Raw genomic sequence first — 22941 nt, 5'->3', positions numbered from 1 at the left:
GAGCTCTTGACTCTAGCTGCATATATATCAAAAGATGGCCTAGTCGGCCATCACTGGAAAGAGAGGCCCATTGGACTTGCAAACTTTATATGCCCCAGTACAGGGGAATACCAGGGCCAAAAAGGGGGAGTGGGTGGGCAGGGGAGTGGGGGTGGGTGGATATGGGGGACTTTTGGTATAGCATTGGAAATGTAAATGAGTTAAATACCTAATAAAAAATGGAAAAAAAATGAAAAGTCAACAGAAAATATACCCCACTGTAATAGGATTTATATTACAGTGATGAAACACCATGAACAAAATGCAAACTGTGAGGGGAAGAGTTTACAGGATTTATGCTTCTACTTCACTACTTATCATCTAAGGAAAGTCAGGACAAGAAATAAACAGGGCAGGAACCTGGAGGCAGAAGCCGATACAGAGGCCTTGGAGGGATACTGCTTACTGGCTTGCTCCTTTCAGCTTGCACAGACTATTTTCTTTTATTGTTGTTAATTTTGCATCCAATTAATAGCTTCCCCTTCCTCCTCTCCTCCCAGTTCCTCTCTCTCACCTCACTTCATATCCCTCTCCTCCCTTTCTGGTCAGAAAAAGGGAAGCCTTCAATGGTTATCAACCCACAATGGCATATCAAGTTGCAGTAGGAGTAGGTGTGTCTTCTATTGAGGCTAGACAAGGCAGCACAGTTAGGTGAAAGGGATCCAAAGTGAGCAACATCATCAGAAACAGCCCCTTCTTCTGTTGGAAGTCTTATATGAAGACCAAGCTACACAACTGCTACATAAGTGCAAAGAGCCTAGGTCCATCCCATGCATGTTTTCTGGTTGGTGGTTCAGTTTCTGTGGGTCCCTTGGGCCCAGAGTAGTTGATTCTATAGGCTTCCTTGTGATATCCTTGACCTCTCTGGCTCCTTCAATCATTCCTCCCCACCTTCCATGGGAGTTCCTAAGCTCTGTCTAATGTTTGCCTGTGGGTTTCTGCATTTGTTTCCATAAGCTGGTAGGTGAAGCATCTCTGTTAAGCTCTCATCTGCAAGTGGAGCTGGGTGCTCTCTCATGATATGAGGCTCAAGCTGGACTGAGGACTGGTTGGCCATTATCTCAATTTCTGCTCCATCTTTACCCCTGCACACTTGTAGGCAGAACAAATTGTAGGTGAAAGGCATTGTTGCTGGGTTAGCGTCCTCTTCCCTCCATTGAAAGACTTTTCTGGTTACAAGAGATGGCCATATCCCATCCCTGAAAATGTCCCTTGTCCTCTGTTTCTAGACTGTGCCAGAGATGCCCCCACACCTATTCTAATTCTCTCTCCATACTCTTTCCCTCTTCCTCCCCTACTTGAATCCTGTTTCCTTCCTCATATTCTTCTCCACCCAGTCCCCTTCCTCCATCCACACCTGATGTCTATTTGATTTCCCCTTCTCAGTTATATTCAAGTTTCTCCCCTCCCCCTTGAAGCCTCCTTCTTAATTAGCTTCTTTGTGGATTATAGCATGGTTATCCTGTGTCCAAACTACAAATGATTTTTGTCTTTCTGGATCTGGGTTACCACATTCAGGATATTTTCTAGTTCCATGTACTTGCATGCAAATTTCATGCTGTCTTTCTTTATAATAGCTGAGTGATAGTCTATTGTGTAAATTTGACATATTTTCTTTATACATTCTTTGGTTGAGGGGAATCTAGGTTGTTTGGAGTTTCTGGTTATTACAAATAAAACTGCTATGAAAATACTTGAGCAAATGACCTTGTGGGATGGTGAAGCTTCTTTTGGGTATATGCCCACAACCTGGGTCTTGAAGTAGAACTTTTGTCAATTGTTTGAGAAACCACCAAGTTGATTTCCAAAGTGGTTATACAAGTTTGCACTCCCATTAGCAATGGAGGAGTGTTCCCCTTCCTTGATCCACATCCTTCCCAGAATGACCTGTCACTTAAGGTTTTGATCTTAACAATTTTGATGGGTATAAGATGGAATTTCAGAGTTACTTTGATTTGCATTTTCCTGTTGACTAAGTATGTTGAACACCTCTTTAAGTGCTTCTTGGCCATTAGAAATTCCTCTGGTGAGTATTCTCTGTTTATCTATGTACCCCACTTTTAAAAACTGGGCTATTTAGTTTGTTGATGTCTAGTTTCTTGAGTTCTATAGGCTATAGGTTAGGAATTAATGTTCCAGTCTTAAGGGCAATGGAGGGGTCTGTAAGGTACTCTGTCTGAGCCATCAGATACAGCCTACAGAGGTGCCCTATTCACCTAGATGGAACCTTAAGACGTCAAAAAGACCAAAGGCCTTTAGCTAGTGAGCAAGATGCTACATAGTATACAGGGTCATCCTTCCCAGAGGGAGTAATTAGTTGACACACTGGGATTCAGGATCCAAGGTGGAAGGGGAAATGTCTACAAAATGGAAAGAGGGTGGTTCAAATTAAAGTTATTTCCATCCATTTCAGAAAACACCCAATAAAACCAGTTCCAATAAGCATTACAGTTAAAATCATACAGTGATCATGCTGTGGTCACATGACAACTAAATTAAACATCAATAACAATGAAGCTTAGAAAACCCTCCCTTCCATTGAATAGGAAGTACACTTGTAGTAATACCCAAGTAAAGGCAGGGACTGCTGGGGACATCAGAAAACTGCTTCACCTGGAGGGGATCACAGCTGAGGAAGGCAAAAAATCAATGAGTTACACTTTTATCATTGATGCCAGAAAAACAAGATATTAAGTCCAAAATCAACACGTGGAAGCAAATAATAAAAATAAAAGAAAGAAATGAAACAAGGAAGTATTGTTTAGGATTTTCTAACAAAGCTTAATGTTTATCAATAACCCTAGGTAGCTTAGAAGAAAAAAATTGTCAGAATATGGGAATAAAATGGAATTTTATAGATATAAAGTCAGAAAGTAGACATCTTTAAAGTAGATTGGGGGTAGGTAGTCTGTTCTATGGAAAGACAGGAAAGAGTTTTCTGGGATAGTGCACATGCTCTGTGTCCTTGCTTGCCTGTAGTGTCCACAAGGAATGACTGCCCTGAACACTTGATGTCTGGCCATCTTCATGCATGTGGTCATTAATTGCCTGTTTTAAGTGTAGAAGGAAACCGTGTTCTAAGTCGCACATGGTGGGGTTCCAGGATACCTCTGAGCTGAGGACTGAAGTTCCCCTATCATCTTCCATTCAAGCTAGTCTCCATGAGGAGAGACACTGTGAGACAAAGGTACACTCTCTCTTGTGACATCAGTCACATGGGCCACATAATAAGGCAGATACTACTAACTTGCTTCTTTTAATGATGTGTTTCCATTGGAGGGCAAAGGTATCATGAGAAAATATGAAAAACTTGGGATCCACATGCAATACTTAATGAAAGTTGCATCATTGCAAGTTCCCAAAGTTTGCAAGCAAGGATGTAGACAGTTCTGGTCCCACTTATAGCTACAGACAAAAGAAAGCCTGCTGAGGTGTTGTTTCAGCCAGATGAGCTCACACCAGGACAGAGTCTAGCACTGGACCTGGGGATTTATCTGTTTGTTTGTTTGTTGTTTGTTTGTTTTTGCAGTTGAAACTCACACACTGAACCCCAAGACATCTTGTGAACTGGTGGCTGTTTTGCTGATAGAAAACCTAAGTCTTTACTAAAGGATTACTCAACAAGTTAAAAAAAATTATCTCCTTGATTCTCAGAATTCTTGAAACAGACATAGCACATCCCCACATTTACGCTAGATCTTTTCTCTGTATTCCTTTGTTGTTGGTTTTTCCTCCAAGCTATTTAAACAGACCAAGATCAAACTCCAATGTTACGTAATCCTTGAAGCTGCCCCTGATCTTTTCAGCCACCACCATCTCAGACTTTTGAGAGGCTTTTGCTCTCTCAGTTGTGACCATTTCCTACATTCTGAACTGAGCGGCTGCTGCACAGGTATCTTTGTTTTTCATTTTCCTTAATTGTTTGTATTCACTTTACATCCCAGTCATGGCCTCCTTCCCTCCTCTCCTCCCTGTCCCATCCTCACAAATGCCTCCCCTATTACCACTTCCCTTCTCCCCACTCACAGAATGGGAAGCCCCTGTCCCCCTAACCCCACCCCAGGCTACCCACCCACCCTGGGATATCTAGTTGCAGCAGGACTGAGTGCATTCTTTTTCATTCAGACCAGACCAGGCAGTCCAGAGGGGGGAAGGGGATCCAATGGCTGACAACAAAGTCAGAGACAGTCACTACTTCATGTGGGAACGGTCTGGATATCTGCAATATGAAGTCCAAGCTGCTCATCAGCTTCACATGTGTATGGGGCCTAAGTCTAGCCCCTGCATGCTTTTTGGTTGGTGATTCAGTCTCTGTGAGCCCCTGTGGGCCCACGTTACTTGATTCTGTGTGTCTTCTTGTAGTGTCCTTGACCCCTCTAGGTGCCCACATCTTCTCCCACTTTTCCACATGACTCCCTCAGCACCTCCTGATGTTTGGCTGTGAGTCTCTGCATCTGTTTCCAACTGCTGCTGGATGAAGCCTCTCAGGAGACAGTTATGCTAGGTTCTTGTCTGTAAGCATAGGAGAGTATCATTAGGTTTCTCACAGGGGATGGCTCTCAAGTTGTTAAGATGGGGCTTGTCCAGGAGAGCAGGACTGCACTTGTACTTTCAATAGGAATCCTTTTTTTTTAAGATTTATTTATTATATGTAAGTACACTGTAGCTGTCTTCCAACACACCAGAAAAGGGCATCAGATCTCATTACAGATGGTTGTGAGCCACCATGTGGTTGCTGGGATTTGAACTCAGGACCTTCGGAAGAGCAGTCAGTGCTCTTACCCATTGAGCCATCTCACCAGCCCGCACTTGTACTTTCTAATAAAGTCTGTACATTTATAACTATTTGTATAACTTCATTACTTAGCTAAGTATATTAAAGAAAAATTTAGCCTATAAATTATACAAATATTTTTAAAAATACTTTTATTAATAAAAAGATTATATGTTTGAAATCTCAATAAATGCTTACTGGGTTGCATTGTAGGTATTCATAAAATAAATTCAAATTCCAGTAAAAAATTCCAAAAGATTATACTTAAGTTCAATCTAGTAAAGTTATTCTAATTCTTTTTGTTGTTGTTTTGGTTTGGTTTTCTTTAGTATGTTGTATCTATTGCTTCTTTATACATTGAAAATAATAGTGTAAGAAGTGCACATGTCCAAACAAAACAGTCTTTATCACAGTGTAACCTTGAAGCTGGCTTTTCATCCTGTGGCAGGAATAAAGGACATAAGGTTTATCAATCACTGGGAAGGACAGACCACAGAAAAGAATAAATATGGTCACGAAGCAGGCATGCGTCAAGATATGATAAGTCAGCAGACTAGAGATTAAAACACTAGTCCTGATCTGAGGGCTGAGGAGATCAGCATCCAGACACTCTCATCTGACTTTTAACAATTTAACAGGTTAGATTTTATTTTATTTTAGCTCCTCTTGCTGCTGCTGTGATCACAGTGTGCTAGCAAATATTGGGTAGAGTGAATCCCAGAGATTTCTGAAAAACTGTTTTCATTGGGTCTTTTTTTTCTAGCCCTCCTAAGGGTTACCCTATATCATACCAGCTCCCACTGTCATCTGTTTCCTGTGTTGACCATGGCTGGATGGAGCTGCCTGGTGACAGGAGCAGGAGGGTTTGTGGGCCAGAGGATCATCAAGATGTTGGTGCAGGAGAAAGAACTGCAGGAGGTCAGAGCTCTGGACAAAGTATTCCGACCAGAAACCAAGGAGGAATTCTCCAGTAAGTGGGTCAGAGTCTCTATTTGTGTGACTGTTGGGAGTACTGACTGAGCATTGGGGGGAATCTTTTCTAGCAAATATGGAAGCCCTCTTGGAACTTAAGGCTTCTCCATGCTTGAACACATCTGGAAGATTCATGATCACACAGCGTAAAATACACCACAGTTGTGGGACTATAGTCTGTCTTGTATCTGATCTAGAGATGGTGGCCACAAACCCAGCTGCTGGAGTTCCAGACACTGTCTTTCTTCCCATCTGGCAATCTCACAGTTGTGTTCTTCCTGTAAAGTAATATCAGTATATACTTGTTTAGGGCTCTGCAGCATTAGCAAGGATGCTGGATTGCAGCCTCTGCAGAGGGTCTCTGTCTTTTCTACTTGGTATGGTTGCTTGTTCCTTTTCTAGTGTGGTTTGGCAGAGGGAAGTCATTCAACAGTCTCCCCCGTGGAGTTGAAGGTTGAAGAGTGAAATCAGTGAGTGAAAGAGAGACAGAGAGGGGCAAAGAGTGAGAAACTGAGTCAGACAACATATACTGAGCATTTTAGGGAGCTGAGTCAGGGGAGGGCCACAGATGCTTCACCTCCATTCTCCAACGTCATTCCCCTCTGACCTTCATCTTCACAGAGGAAATGACAGAAGACTTTTCTGGAACTCAGCATTCTTCTTTGCTGATATTGCTGCCCCTGGGGCAAGAGTAAGCTCTGGAATGACTGTGCAGTTTTTAGTGTCATTATCTTCACACCCTCAAGATAACCCTGCAGAGACCTTAGAAAACAGTGTTCAGCTAGGAGGACAGTGCCAGAGACTGGTGTAGATTGCCTGTGTCACAATGCTTCTTTTGTAAGATAATTCATCTGAATAAGGGATTATCAGTCACATTGTGTGGATTACATAGAAGCTGAAGATATTTATGCATCCCCTGCCCCAGCTTCCTGTCTGCAACATGGGTCTCTTAAGGGGTGACATATGCAGCATCAGTGGATGCTTCTGGTACCTGCTGTATGCTGAAAGATAGTTCTCTCACAGAGGATCTGTTTCCCTGTCTGTAATTCAGCTAACTCTTCATTTGTTCTCAGCACAGACCCAAGTGTCAAGACCTATCAGGGGCAGGGCTGAATGTCCATCTTTGTGTCTCCCTCTTCTGAATCCTCCTCACTGGAAGTTCATAGGACACAAGCTTGTTAGCATGTTCCTTGCTCAGATTTCCCCAATGCCTTCACAGTTTGTAATCTCGGATTGATATTATAGCTTCCCAAGACAGAACTCCATCACCCTGTTTCTCCTTCAAATCCACACATGATTTCCCCATTCCCTATCAACTGAGTCCTATTCTCCCTCCTTACATATCTGTGCCACCACTCCTCCAGTTGCTTTAGTGAATGTAGGAATTTCCCATAAATCTGTTTGTGTATAAAACAGAAATGGCGTCTTACTGCTCAGATGCATTTTGTACAAAGGGATGTGGTGGATATTGGTGCTTCCTCATTCCTGATAACTGCTACATTCTGATTTTTGAGTGTTTATGCTTCTTTCAGAAGAAAAGCCTCCTCCTTATTGTCTTCTTACCATGACTGCCCTTGAAGGCCTAGGTAACTGACACATGTGTCAGGAAATATTCGTCCCATGCAGAAAGTTTCCCAGGGACCTGCTTTGTGTCCACAGAGCTGCAGACAAAGACCAAGGTGACAGTGTTGGAAGGAGACATTCTGGATGCCCAGTGCCTGAGGAGAGCCTGCCAGGGCATCTCTGTTGTCATCCACACTGCTGCTGTCATTGATGTCACAGGTGTCATTCCCAGGCAGACCATCCTAGATGTCAATCTGAAAGGTACAGTACCTGGGAAAGTATGGAGCCCATAGGAAAATGATAATGAAAGAAGAGGTGGTGGGGTCTCCTGCTTTGAAACATTTGCTGTGCTCACATACTTTCTGATAGCATGGCCCTCGGTCTCAATATTTCTGTAAAATGTCATTTTATTTTCACTTTGTGTCTGCATGAATGTCTGTGTGTGTGTGGTGTGATGGGTTCCTATGGGACCAAAACAGGGCATCAGATCCCTGGAACTCGAGTTACAGGTGATATCAGAAGCCTTGTGAAGGCTAAGGATCTAAGGCAGATCCACTGGAAGAACAGGATGCATTCTTAAGCCTTCTGCCATTTCTCCTTCCCCTAATTTCAATAGTTCCAGTGGAGAAAACAGGGTGGGAAGGGAGATGAACATGATCAAGTCTCTGGAGGCAGTAAGAGAATAAATAGTTAAAGTCACACTCGCCATCCTGGTCTCCTTCATACCAGTGAGGCTGAATTCCAAGCCCCACACTTTAATTTCCATCTACCCACTGCCCAATTCCAGGCCAGATCCAGGTATTAGACAGCCCAGTGTGCCTTAGCTTACTTCTGTGAGAGCCACCCTGCCCCCATGAAGCAAGGTGTCCCTGGCAGATACTGCAGCAAAGCTGTCTCACAAAAGCATACTGGGAAGAATGATCCAGCACTTGTCCTCCCATGCTCTTATCTTAGGAGTCATTAACCCTAACATGTCTTTATCGCCAGCTTCTCAGCCCACGGTGGCTCTCCTCTGGATGAGGTAAGCATTTTCCCCATGCCCTCTTTCTTTTTCTCTTTTTGGTGGCCTTTTCTGCATTATGGCTTCATAATATAAGTCAGGACGAAACAGGTAAATTCACATGGGATTTCTATATAATATCCTCACTCTCTCCACCAAGGACCAATCTTTTTATCACCATTATACTCTCTGCAACGTCCCTGTATATGTTCCTTTCTTAAAAAAATTATTCTCTCATGTATTACACACCAACTCCAGTATCTCTGACGTCTTCCAACTACCTACATCTTCCATCACCCCCTTTCCTGCATCCTTTCCCATCTACTCCTCTCAAGTTTCCTTTTACAAAATGGCATGTCTTTCAGTGATATCAATCAAACATGGCATATCAAGGTGAATTAAGACTAGACAAGACCCTCACATTAAGGCTGGATGAAGCACCCCAGTAAGAGGAGAAGGATCACAAAAGCAGGAAGAAACATCAGAGACATCCCCTGTTGTCTCTGTTAGGAGTCACCCCAAAGGCAATGCTATACAAATATAATATACAGATTGCCTAGGTTAGAAACATGGAGGCTCCATGATTGTTGGTTCATTCTCAGTAAGCTCCTATGAGTCAAGGTTTATTGATTCTGTGAGTTTCCAGCTTGAGGCCCCTTGTCACCAGGGGAAGTCCAGCCTAAAACTGCCTTGAGGAAAAGAAACAAGATACCAAATGGCCCAGAGACCTAGGAGAGAACCAACCACAAGAGGCATAGAACCAACCAGCACTGGTGCATTTATATGTGTGTGCATGTGTGTGTGTATATGAAATTCTGTGTAATGATATTCTATTATACTCATAGACTGATGTCTAAAACAATTGTCACTAGAGGGCTTTGTCCAGGAACTGATGGAAAAATATGCAGGGACCCACAGAGCAATATTAGGCAGAGTTCAGATAACCCTGCTGAAGAGAGGGAGGAAGGATTGTAAGAGCCAGAGGGGTCAAGAAAACCACAAGAAAATCCATATGTGCTCCATATTGTTGTCTTTCAATTTAGATTTTCTAGGAACTCCTTTAAAATATCCCTACTAATATCTCATTCATGGCCCCGATACACACATATCTGCAGGAAGATGCCAAAAACCCCTGGTGTTCTTAGCCTGAACATAAATTATAATGCTTATGTGCTGTAAATCCCAGCAGCTGGAGATGTGAGGTGACAGGGATGGTGATTAGGGCATTACTTTACTAGAACATTGTCACACTGAAAAACATGTCACAGTAATAGCTTTCAGCCCTCACTAGCAAGCAAACACCACATTTAATTGGCTAATATATTTAACTTGGAAAAAAAATGAAGCTGTTTCTCTAGGAAATCGAGTTAAAGAGTGACTTGTAATGTCAATAAATGACTGGATGATAACAATGGTAATGACTCCTTGCCCAGGACATTCCTTCCTTCCTCCAAGATGTGCTGTCAGCACAGTGTCTACAGTGTTCTGGCTTTCCAGGAATGACCAGCAGTACACACATACTGTTTGTCAGTTCTCTAGCAAGCTCAATAGAAAAGAATGATAGAAATGACAAATCCTCATTCTTAATGCTATATTGCCAAGGTACGTAGTAGAAAGCCTTTGTTCTTCTCCAGAATTGAAGATCATAGACAGAGAAAGGAAGACCTGTCAAGGATGTACATCTGGAAGCTTCAGATACTAGACAGCAAATATCACATTTTTGCTTATTGGTTTGTCTGTTTTTTATTCTCATGTGCCCAAAGCATAGTTATGCGGATTCAGGAATAGAAAAAAAAAGCTACTGGGAATAGGGTAAAAATAACAGGAAAGCAACTCAACTCCTTATTCTATTTTCCAACACTGACACTGACAGTGTGTTGTCTGTGATTAGGTACCCAGAACCTATTGGAGGCCTGTGTTCAAGCAAGTGTGCCAGCCTTCATCTTCTGCAGCTCAGTTGATGTTGCAGGGCCCAACTCGTACAAGAAGATCGTCCTGAATGGCCACGAGGAACAGAATCATGAAAGCACATGGTCTGATCCATACCCATACAGCAAAAAGATGGCTGAGAAGGCAGTACTGGCAGCCAATGGGAGCATGCTGAAAAATGGTGGCACTTTGAATACTTGTGCCTTAAGACCCATGTACATTTATGGGGAGAGAAGTCCATTCATTTTTAATGCAATAATTAGGGCCCTCAAAAATAAGGGTATTCTGTGTGTTACTGGCAAATTCTCCATAGCCAACCCAGTATATGTGGAAAATGTGGCCTGGGCACACATTCTGGCAGCCAGGGGCCTTCGAGACCCCAAGAAGTCTACAAGCATCCAAGGACAGTTCTACTACATCTCAGATGACACCCCTCACCAAAGCTATGATGATTTAAATTACACCCTGAGTAAGGAATGGGGGCTCCGCCCTAATGCCAGCTGGAGCCTTCCTCTGCCCCTGCTCTACTGGCTTGCCTTCCTGCTGGAAACTGTGAGCTTCCTGCTACGTCCAGTCTACAGGTATAGACCTCTCTTTAACCGCCACTTGATCACACTGTCAAATAGCACGTTCACTTTTTCTTACAAGAAAGCTCAGCGAGATCTGGGCTATGAGCCACTTGTCAACTGGGAGGAAGCAAAGCAGAAAACCTCAGAGTGGATAGGGACAATAGTGGAACAGCACAGGGAGATATTGGACACAAAGTGCCAGTGATGGAAAAAGGGCAGGTACATGGCTCTGGGAGTTATAAGGTCCTGTAGCAAGTACAGAGGCACAAGCCAGGTCCTGCTGTCTCCTGTAGACACAGAGACCAACTTGGTATCTTTCTCAAGTCACCAGAAGCCTTGCCAGTCACTAACCCACTCACAAACTTGCTTCCCTAAGCCCCTGCTCAGAGACAAACATAGCTGAGTCTCAGTTCTTAGGCTTCAGCAATTACAATTTACTTTCACTTAGAACTTAGTATTGCTTTTATTTCCCCCTTCAAGTCCTAAATCATATCTTGCCTTTGGTAAAATCCCGTTGCTTTCTGAAGCAAAACAAAAACAGCAATAAATATTGTAATGCCTTACCTGGACTCAGCATCTTTCTATTCTTGGGCACTGCTATGATTTCCCTTCCATACCCAGGCTTTGTCAGTTCACAAATCAAACAATGAAGTAGAGTTCACTCAGAGGAAGTAGCAATCTGAGATTGGCCTTAATCATGCAGAAGTGGGTGTTGTGTGGTACTCACCAGAGAAGACTGCTCAAACATGGGGTTAAGCGAATTAACATGTCTTTATTATCTGGCTGCCAGATACACTAGGTGCTCAGGACCCCAGTGCCATACTGAGCCTTTCTCAGAGTAAGGTTTAAGCACAAAATGATGTTCTAGGTTGACATACTTCAGTTAACAAAAACAGACAAATGTAGAACAACAGAAGCTAAAAAGCAATACTAATAGATTTTGAGGCTTTCCAAACATATATGGACTGCCAAAAACTAGGCCTTTGTCTTAGTTTTAGCAGGAGGTTCTATCTAAGTGCCAAGTTTTATGTCCTGTGTGGTATTCCTGTCATGGTGTCAGTTGTGCAAAGGTCTAGGACCCTGTCACTGTCAGCATGAACTGGATGTTTGACATAGATTAGCTCATTTTATACTCCCCAGACAAAGACTCTCATCCCTCCATCATGTTATGAGTCTTCCTCTCTACCTTCCTGATTGGATAGTGGAAAGTTGTCCACTTCACTATAGACACTCAACGGAAAGCTCTCTCTTCCCACTAAATCTTGCAGTTTGCACTAGCTTGTAATAGGGTCAGCAGTCATGAACAGTGGACTGCTACTCCTTTGGACAGCTCCAGTTCCATTGGCTTCCACCTACCTACCCAGACATATATACCCAGCTTACCAGAACCTTAAGGAAACTGTAGTCCTTAAGAAATGTCCCTAGAAAGGGAAAGCCAAGAGAGGGAGAGACTATCAGCTTCTACCCCTAATATCAGTGTCCTGGAAGATTCTAAAAACATACCTAGAAATATTTGTGACATGTAGTTTAATCAGTAACAAATTGGCTAATTAATAAGCCCTTATTTATACTTTAAAATGTACACAATAAAGACAAGCCTAAGTTCCTGGAAGGTTAGAAGGAAGAGACCTGGCTCAATCACATACTTGTTTCCCCTAAGCCTAGAATCTGGAAGACTTATCCCCATCTCCTGATGTTGTCAGTCCTTACATTGTCTACCTTTACAGGTTATTTCTGCGTGGCATCCTCTGACATTGTGCCCTTTATTTCCTTCCAGTTCTCCCCTTAATCTTTTCAATATCCCTGAGGCCAGGAAACCATTCAGGAAATGTGTAGTAAACTAAAAGTGAAAACAGCTCTTAACCAGCAATCAACAGATCATCATCTATTTAATGATGACAGAAGTAACACAATGCTATATTAGGTAACAGTAGTCCTTACTTTAGGTAGATAGTCCTGAACAATGCAAGTAAACCACCATAAGGCACAGTAAGGTACAGAAAGATTGGCAGCAGCCTAAGACTGTGAGCCTCCTCTTTTTCTTCTTGATTATGCAATCTGTGGTTATGGAATAAGGAAAGCACAGAAAAATGCTCACTCTTGGGTGTGTACCTATGATTGAAGACATTGGAGCTTAGCAGAATGTGTCTGTGAAATATTACTACAAGAGAAGAAACTTGGAAAGGAGAGCCAAGTGCGCCCATGCAGGGAGGGCAACCTGAGAACGGTGTACAGTGTCAGTGTTCAGGTGGGGGAGGGAAGAGAGCCAAGGCAAATAATGAAGCATGACAAGACTTAAGCTGGGTTTTTCGGAGAAGCATGGGGTGTCCAAAGGGCAGATAGAACTGATCAATAGACAAGCGTGGTCACTAGGGACCTAGCACAGGACATTCTGTTTAAAAGGCCACCCGTGAGAGAGCATCAGGATACCAAATATGTTGATAATTGATATTGGATCTCTAAATATTGGAGTGTAAGCTTTGGGGAGCAGAGTGAGAAAAGCTCAAGGAAGAGGGTAAATGTGAAATCATCTTTCTGGATAAAATGGGGCACATTTGTTCTTTCTTGGTGCTTTATCCCAAGGATTCATTTTAGTATATCTTAGCCTTCGGCATGTTTACAGTTGGATGAAGATAATATTTGAATATGTCAACTGGATGGTAATTAAGTGTACAAACTAATAATCCTATCTTTATGCTAATCATTTAACTCTGGCCTGCCGTTCTGTCTCTGCTCCTAATTCATGGTCTAGCTAAGAGATAAAACATGAGATCTAGTAATACTGTAGACAGAAAGGTGTGTAATGGTTGATAAAGGTAAAGTCTAGAAGCAATATCTTGTCTGGACAAAGACTTAAAGGCCTTTGTCATTTAGCTACACAGTGATAAATGGGTGGGATTTCACAGTTTAAATGGGAGGGGAAATGATGCAGGTAGATGTATTGGAGGTTATAAAGACCCGTATGGGAATGTGGTTGATCCTGAGGCGGCAACAACAACAACAACAACAACAACAACAAAACAAACAAAACAAGTTTGGGCAAAGTAATATGCAGTCATAAAGACAATACCTGAAATGGCATAAGAGATGTAGCCATTAATATAACAATTCTAAAGTAACTATGTAACAATGAATGTATCAATGCAATAACCTATAGCATTATAAATTAATAATCACATAATGTCAATGCACATGGGTTTTTAAACAAAAGCAGTGAGACCTAAATATTTTCATGGATTTGCTCATTTTCTGAATTGTAGAACGTATCTCTGTGGAATCAATTGCAGTATCTCCTTTGGCATATTTAAGCACAGTACAATTCAGTGAAAACACTCCTGGTGATAAATGTGATAAATAACTCAATCCTATGTGCACAATAAGGATTAAGGCATGAGTACAAAGAAACTCTTTCTAATGAACAAATGACATATCCCATAAAGATAGATTATAGAGACTGACAGGCTCATGATAGGTTTTTGAGGAGGATCTGTTATGGTCTCAGCGACACAAAGGTCACCAGGCTATTAATTGTATCCTTTCCCAGCCTTTCAGGCAGAAAACAGGTTATACATCTGTAATAGTTTGTATATGTTTGTTCCAGGAAGTGGCACTACTAGAGGGTGTGGTCCTGTTGGAATAGGTGTGTCACTGTAGGTAATACCCTCATCCTAGCTTCCTGGAAGACAATCTTCCACTAGCAGAATCCAGATGAAGACAAAGAACTCTCAACTCTGTCTGCACCATGCCTGCCTTGGATGCAGCCATGTTCTTGCCTTGATGATAGGGTACTGAACATCTGAACATTTAAGCCAGCCCCAATTAAATGTTGTCCTTTTAAGAGTTGCCTTGATAATGGTGTCTGTTCACAGCAGCAAAACCCTAACTAACTACATCTTTAACTTTGAAGAGAAAAGTCTATGTGTTTGACATTTCTCTAGTGCTCACTTGTGAGTAAAAGGATCTTTGGCTCTCTCACAATTGTAGGATGCCATGTGAGTATTATAAATGTAACTTGGTTTCTCTGCCAGAACAATGAGTGTTCTTAATTGCTGACCCATCTCTCTAGTCCCTGATTTCTCTTTTCTAGTGTGCTGGGAAAATAACTTAGTTCCAAATCAAAGAGATAAAAGCAGTGTAGAAATAAATACTTTTATTCTGATTCCAGTTACCTCGTGGTTCCAAATGGAGAGAACCTTTTAAACAAAGACAGTTCCTGAAGACCCTGTTATAAACAAGGCTTAATTCTTTTATAACAGTTAATTAATACTGTTAAGAAAATATGAGGCCAAGAATCTGGGGACAGGATCCTTTTAGTCTCCATCTGAGCCTCAGAGTTAACCCTGTGACACAGCTCTTTGAACCTTAATTCCACTAGGAGAGAGCTGGTCTTCCAGGAGAGATGTCACTCCTAAATTAACAGGAGAGACCAAAACTTCTGCTCCAATAACTGGCTAAAGAGGGATCTTCCATGAGACCACAGGGCACAGGAACCTGAAGCAACTGTGTACAGGATATTTCTCCATCTGTGCCCTGGAGTTAACTCTTTGGCACATTTCTCTGTACCCAAATCCTGCCCTGAGGGAGCTGGTCTCCCAGGAGTGCTGACACACCTAAGTTCACAGGCTCATAGGAGGGACAGGCTCCAGTCAGAGACAGCAAGATCAACTAACACCAGAGATAACCAACTGATGAGAGGCACATATAAGAACATAAGCACCAGAACCCAAGGCTAATTGGCATCATCAGAACCCACTTAACCCACTATAGCAAGACCTGGATACTGCAAAACACCCCAAAAGCAAGATTTGGATTTAAAATCACATCTCATGATGATGATAGAGGACATTAAGGACATAAATAACTCCATTTTAGAAATACAGGAGAACACAGGTAATCAGGTAGAAGTCCTTAAAGAAGAAACACAAAAATACTTAAAGAATTACAGGAAAGCACAGTCAAACAGGTAGAGTGATTCAACAAATCCATTGAGGATCTCAAAATGGAAATAGAAACAATAGATAATTCACAAAGGGATAAAATCCAGAAGATAGAAAACCTGGGAATGTGATCAGGAGTCATAGATGCAAGCATCATCAACAGAATACAAGAGATAGAAGAGAGAATCTCAGGGGCAGAAAATACCATAGAAAATATTGACTCAAGGAAAAGGCAAAAGGCAAAAAAAGCTCCTAGTCCAAAACTTTCAGGAAATCCAGGACACAATGAGAAGACCAAACCTAAGGATAATGGGTACAGAAGAGAGCATAGATTCCCAATTTGAAGGACCAGTAAATATCTTCAATAAAATTACAGAAGATTAGCCCCAAACCTAGGATACCCAAGATATAAGATACAATTTGCTAAACACATGAAACTCAAGAAGAATGAAGACTGAAGTGTGGACACTATGCCCCTCCTTAGAATTGGGAACAAAACACCCATGGAAGGAGTTACAAAGACAAAGTTTGGAGCTCAGATGAAAGGATGGACCATGTAGAGACTGTCATATCCAGGGATCCACCCCATAATCAGCATCCAAACGCTGACACCATTGCATATACTAGCAAGATTTTATCAAAAGGACCCAGATGTAGCTGTCTCTTGTGAGACTATGCCAGGGCCTAGCAAACACAGAAGTGGATGCTCACAGTCAGCTAATGGATGGATCACAGGGCTCCCAATGGAGGAGCTAGAGAAAGTACCCAAGAAGCTAAAGGGATCTGCAACCCTATAGGTGAAAAACATTATGAACTAACCAGAGCTCTTGACTCTAACTGCATATGTATCAAAAGATGGCCTAGTCGGCCATCACTGAAAAGAGAGGCCCATTGGACACACAAACTTTATATGCCCCAGTACAGGGGAACGCCAGGGCCAAAAAGGGGGAGTGGGTGGGTAGGGGAGTGGGGGTGGGTGGGTATGGGGGACTTTTGGTATAGCATTGGAAATGTAAAGGAGCTAAATACCTAATAAGAAATGGAAAAAAAAATTCCCTAACCTAAAGAAAGAGATGGAAATATTTACCATCTGTGTCCATTGGTGCTAATCACTGAGTGGTCCAATTTGAACCTCTTTTTCTCAAATCTTTGCTTCTGTTTAATAATGCGTTCATTCACCAGGAAATTAGGATAGAGATGGTCAATACTGTCCACAACATAATTATGCTTGGGACATCTATTATTGTCCTCTGAAATCTGATGAGTACACTTGTAACAAAGGCTGTGGCCACATTTTGTCATGTATGCTTCTTCATTCTTTTATGTTTGATACAGTTAAGAGTGTATTAAACAAAGATTGGAAAGGTAATGACATGAATGAATTTGTAAGTGCTTTGTGTTGGTGGGCATTATCAGACTGGTAGTCTAATGTGCTGATTGCTGCTAAGAGCCAGGATACAATTAAGGTGCTAGAATTGGTATAAAGAGTTTTCTGAAATCAATTTGTCTTTGATTCTTCCAAAAGCCATCTGCAACTGATGATTAGAAGAAAAAGAAATGGCAGGTGATGTCTCTCCCAACATCATTTGGATTTGTTCTGAGTACCTTTTCCCTCCTTTATGCCTTTTGGACATTGGGAATATCCAGAGAATTCGCTGCCATCAGTGTAACGATGAACGTTGTTGTTTGCATTGTGGCTATCTAATTTTGTGATATAGAAAAAATATTTAAATAAAAATAACAACAAAAACAAAAAAGAAAGAGATGCCCATGAACATTCAAGAAGCCTTCAGAACTCCAAGTAGACTGTACCAGAAAAGTAAGTCCTTCTGTCACATAATAATCCAAATACCAAATAGACAAAAGAAAAATTAATTTTAAAAGCAGTAAGGGAAAAAGGTTAAATAGCATATAAAGCCAGACCTATCAGAATTACACCAGAGACTCTAAAAGTCAGAAGATCCTGGGCAGATGCCATACAGATCCTAAGAGTACACAAATGCCAGCCCAGGCTACTATTAACTCTCAGCCAACATAGATAAAGAGAGCAAGATATTCCATGATAAAACCAAATTTACACAATGTCTTTCCACAAATATAGCCCTACAAAGGACATTAGATGTAAATCTCCCACACAAGGAGGGAAACTACACTCCAAAAAAGAAAGATAGTAATCTTTTTTTTTTCAACAAACCAAAAGGAATATAGCCACAGAAAGATAATTGCACCTCTAACAACAAAAATAACAGGAAGCAATAAACAATTTTCTTTAATATCTTTTAACATCAATGGGTTCATTTCCCCAGTAAAAACACATAGAATAACAGACTGGATATATAAATAGGACCCAACATTTTGCTGCATACAGGAAACCCACCTCAGTGACAAAGACAGAAACTACTTCAAAGTAAAAGGCTGGACATTTTTTTTCCAAGCAAAAGGTCCCAGGAAACAAGCTGGAGTAGCCATTTTATATCGAATAAAATCTACTTTCAACCAAAAGTTATCAAAAAAGGATGAAAAAAGGACACTTCACACTCATCAAAGAAAAAATCTACCAAGATGAACTCTCAATTCTGAACATCCATGCGCCAAATGCAAGGGCACCAACATTCATAAAAGAAACTTCACTAAAGCTCAAAGCACACATTGCACCTCACACAACACCCCACTCTCAGCAATGGGCAGATCATGGAAACAGAAACTCAACAGAGACACAGTAAAACTAACAGAAGTTATGGACCAAAAGAATATACCTTCTTCTCAGCACCTCATGGTACCTTTTCCAAAACTGACCATGTAACTGGTCACAAAACAGGCTTCAACATGTACAAGAAAATTGAAACAATCCGTATCAGATCACCATTGACTAAGGCTTGTCTTCAATAACAACAAATACAACAAAAAGCCCACATGTATATGGAAGAACAATGCTCTTCTCAATGATAACTTGAGAAATGTAGAAATAAATAAATTAATTAAAGACAATTAGAATTTAATGAAAATGAAGGCACAACATACAAAAACTAAGGGGATACAAGGAAAGCAGCATTAAGAAGAAAACTCGTAGCTCTGAGTGCCTTCAGAAAGAAACTGGAGAGATTATACACTAGCAGCATAACAGCACACCTGAGAGTTCTAGAACAAAAAGAAGCAAATATACCCAATAGGAGCAGATGGAAGGAAAGAGTCAAACTCAGGGTTAAAAACAACCAAGTAGAAAAAGAACTATACAAAAAAAGAAAAAGAAGAGAAAGAGAAAGAAAAAGAGAAAGAGAGAAAAAGAGAGAAAGAGAGAGAAAGAGAGAAAAAGAGAGAAAAAGAGAGAAAGAGAAAAAGAGAGAAAAAGAGAGAAAAAGAGAGAAAAAGAGAGAAAAAGAGAGAAAAAGAGAGAAAAAGAGAGAAAAAGAGAGAAAAAGAGAGAAAAAGAGAGAAAAAGAGAGAAAAAGAGAGAAAAAGAGAAAAAGAGAAAAAGAGAAAAAGAGAAAGAGAAAGAGAACAGAAAGAAAAAAGAGGAAGTACTATTGCTTGTTCCTTTTCTTGGGTGTTTTATCAGAGGAAAATCATTGAACATTCTCCCCCATGGAACTGAAATAAAGAGTGAAATCAGTGAGTGAAAGAGAGACAGAGAGGGGCAAAGAGTGAGAAACTGAGACAACATACACTGAGCATTTTAGTGAGCTGAGTCAGGGGAGGGCCACAGACACTTCTCCTTTCTCTGAGGTCATTCCCCTCTGACCTTCATCTTCACAAAGGAAATGACAGAAGACCTTTCTGGAGCCTGGCATTCTTCTTTGCTGACATTGCTGCTCCTGAGGCAGGAGCAAGCTCTGGAATGACAGTGCAGCTTCTTAGCAGCAATATCTTCACACCCTCTAATTAAGCCTTCAGGGACCTTAGAAAATGTTTCACTATGAGGACAGTGCCAGGAACTTTTGGGGCTGTGTCATAATGCTCCTTTTGTGAGATAACTTTTCTGACTATGTGATTACCAATGCTATGGATTCCATAGAAGCTAAATATACTTATGCATTGCCTGCCCCAGCTTCCTGTCTGCAACATGGGTCTCTTAAGGGGTGACATATGCAGCATCAGTGGATGCTTCTGATAGCTGCTGTATGCTGAAAGATAGTTCTCTCACAGAGGATCTGTTTCCCTGTCTGTAATTCAGCTAACTCTTCATTTGTTCTCAGCACAGACCCAAGTATCAAGACCTATCAGGGGCAGGGCTGAATGTCCATCTTTGTGTCTCCCTCTTCTGAATCCTCCTCACTGGAAGTTCATAGAACACAAGCTTGTTAGCATGTTCCTTGCTCAGATTTCCCCAATGCCTTCACAGTTTGTAATCTCGGATTGATATTATAGCTTCCCAAGACAGAACTCCATCACCCTGTTTCTCCTTCAAATCCACACATGATTTCCCCATTCCCTATCAATTGAGTCCTATTCTCCCTCCTTACATATCTGTGCCACCACTCCTCCAGTTGCTTTAGTGAATGTAGGAATTTCCCATAAATCTGTTTGTGTATAAAGCAGAAATGGCGTCTTACTGCTCAGATGCATTTTGTACAAAGGGATATGGTGGATATTGGTGCTTCCTCATTCCTGATAACTGCTACATTCTGATTTTTGAGTGTTTATGCTTCTTTCAGAAGAAAGGCCTCCTCCTTATTGTCTTCTTACCATGACTGCCCTTGAAGGCCTAGGTAACTGACACATGTGTCAGGAAATATTCGTCCCATGCAGAAAGTTTCCCAGGGACCTGCTTTGTGTCCACAGAGCTGCAGACAAAGACCAAGGTGACAGTGTTGGAAGGAGACATTCTGGATGCCCAGTGCCTGAGGAGAGCCTGCCAGGGCATCTCTGTTGTCATCCACACTACTGCTGTCATTGATGTCTCAGGTCTTGTACCCAAGCAGACCATCCTAGATGTCAATCTGAAAGGTACAGTACCTGAGGAAAATATGGAGCCCATAGGAAAATGATAATGAAAGAAGAGGTAGTGGGGTCTCCTGCTTTGAAACATTTGCTGTGCTCACACACTTTCTGATAGCATGGCCCTCAGTCTCAATACTTCTGTAAAATATCATTTTACTTCCATTTTGTCTTCACATGAATGTCTGTGTGTGTGTGTGTGTGATGTGATGGGTGCCTATGGGACCAGAACAGGGTATCAGATGCCTGGAACTCGTGTTACAGGTGATATTAGAAGCCATGTGAATGCTAAGGATCTATGGCAGATCCACTGGAAGAATAGGAAGCACAGAAAAATGCTCACTCTTGGGTGTGTACCTATGAAGTGTCAGTGATAGAAAAAGGGCAGGTACATGGCTCTGGGAGTTATAAGGTCCTGTAGCAAGTACAGAGGCACAAGCCAGGTCCTGCTGCCTCCTGTAGACACAGAGACCAACTTGGTATCTTTCTCAAGTCACCAGAAGCCTTGCCAGTCACTAACCCACTCACAAGCTTTCTTCCTGAAGCCCCTGCTCAGAGACACATGCAGCTGAGTCTCAGTTGCTGTGACCAAAGATTTTGGCAATTTCAATTTCCTGTCACTTAGAACTTAGTACTGATTTTCTTTTCCCCTTCAAGTCCTAGAGCATATCCTGCCTTTGGCAAAATCCCATTGCTTTCTGAAGTGAGAAAGAAACAGCAATAAATATTATAATGTCTTAAATGGATTCAGCATCTTTCTATTCTTGGGCACTGCTATGATTTCCCTTCCATACCCAGGCCTTGTCAGTTCACAAATCAAACACTGAAGTAGAGTTCGCTCAGAGGAAGTAGCAATCTGAGATTGGCCTTAATCATGTAGAAGTGTGTGTTATCTGGTGCTTGTGAGAGAAGACTACTCAAATGTGTGGTTAAGCCAATAAATATGATTTTATTATCTGACTGCCAGATACACTAGGTGCTCAGGACCCCAGTGTAGCACTGAGCCTTTCTCAGAGTAAGGTTTAAGCACAAAATTTATGTTCTAGGTTGACATACTTCAGTTAACAAAAACAGACAAATGTAGAACAACAGAAGGTAAAAAGCAACACTAAAAGATTTTGAGGCTTTACAAACCTGTATGGACTGCCAAAAACAAGGTCTTTGTCTTAATTTTGGCAGGTGGTTCTCTTTGAGTGCTGAGTTTTATGGCCTGTGTGGTATCCCTATCATGGTGTCAGTTGTGCAGTGTTCTGGGGCCCTGTTGCTGTGAGCAGGAACTGGGTGATTGACATAGATTAGCTCATTTTACATCCCCCAAACAAGAAGCAAAGACTCTAATTGGTGTGTCATAGGTTATGAGTCTTCCTCTTCATCTCCCTGACTGAGTGGTGGAAAGTTGTCTACCTTACCAGAGAGAGACTCAAGATAAAGCTCTGTCATCCCACTAAACCTTGCAGCCTGAACTTGCTTGTAAGAGGGTCAGCAAGCCTGAAGAGTGGGTTGCTCCTTCTTGGAAGAGCTCCAGCTCTGTTAGCTTCTTTCTGCCTACCTAGACTTACACACAAGTCTCACTAGAACCTTAAGGAAACTGTGTAGTCCTTAGGAAATCGCCCTATAAAGGGAAAAGAAAGAGAGGGAGAAAATCTCAGCCACCCCCTATAATTTCAGTGTCCTGGAAGATTCCAAAACACTCCTAGATATATTTGTGACATGTAGTTTAATCATTAGTTAATTTTCTAATTAATAAGCCCCTATTTATACCTTAAAATGTACACAATAAGGACAAGCCTAAGTTCCTGGAAGGTTAGAAGGAAGAGACCTGGTTCAATCACACACTTGTTTCCCCTCAGCCTAGAATCTGGAAGATATTATCCCTATCTCCTGATGTCATACCAGTACTTACATTGTCTACTTGTATAGTTCATTTCTGCATGGCATCCTCTAGCATTGTACCCTTCATTTCCTTCCAGTTTTCTCCTTAACCTTTTCAATATTTCTGAGGCCAGGAGGCCAGTCAGGTAATGTGTGGTAGCATAAAGGAGAACACAGTTGTCTTAGGGTTTTATTGCTGTGAACAGACACCATAACCAAGGCAAGTCTTATAAAAAAACAACATTTAGTTGGGGCTAGCTTACAGGTTTAGAGGTTCAGTCCATTATCATCAAGGTGGGAGCACGACAGTATCCAGGCTGTCATGGCACAGGCAGAGCTCAGAGTTCTACG

The 22941-nt window shown here is 41.6% G+C and overlaps 1 protein-coding gene across 3 annotated transcripts; it reads left to right on the top strand.

The window, feature by feature from the left end:
- Positions 1 to 3808: 3808 nt before the first annotated feature.
- On the top strand, positions 3809 to 21247 carry Hsd3b1 (hydroxy-delta-5-steroid dehydrogenase, 3 beta- and steroid delta-isomerase 1). 3 transcript variants are annotated; one of them, XM_006501036.3, is made up of 6 exons: positions 3814 to 3931; positions 5262 to 5451; positions 5577 to 5783; positions 7445 to 7609; positions 10240 to 11060; positions 21102 to 21247. In XM_006501036.3, exons 3-5 carry the CDS (start codon positions 5639 to 5641, stop codon positions 11049 to 11051), a joined length of 1122 nt encoding a protein of 373 aa, XP_006501099.1. In that variant the 5' UTR covers positions 3814 to 3931; positions 5262 to 5451; positions 5577 to 5638; the 3' UTR covers positions 11052 to 11060; positions 21102 to 21247. The 3 variants fall into 3 exon arrangements, with proteins under 3 accessions (NP_032319.1, NP_001291729.1, XP_006501099.1); NM_008293.4 differs by lacking the exon at positions 21102 to 21247 and having other exon boundaries at positions 3809 to 3931; positions 10240 to 11409; NM_001304800.1 differs by lacking the exons at positions 5262 to 5451; positions 21102 to 21247 and having other exon boundaries at positions 3809 to 3931; positions 10240 to 11409.
- Positions 21248 to 22941: the final 1694 nt, after the last annotated feature.

The sequence above is a fragment of the Mus musculus genome, chromosome 3 (genome assembly GCF_000001635.26).
Source record: "Mus musculus strain C57BL/6J chromosome 3, GRCm38.p6 C57BL/6J".
NCBI lineage: Eukaryota > Metazoa > Chordata > Mammalia > Rodentia > Muridae > Mus > Mus musculus.
Note: the sequence above shows the minus strand (reverse complement) of the source record. Positions and strands in the feature narration are given on the sequence as shown.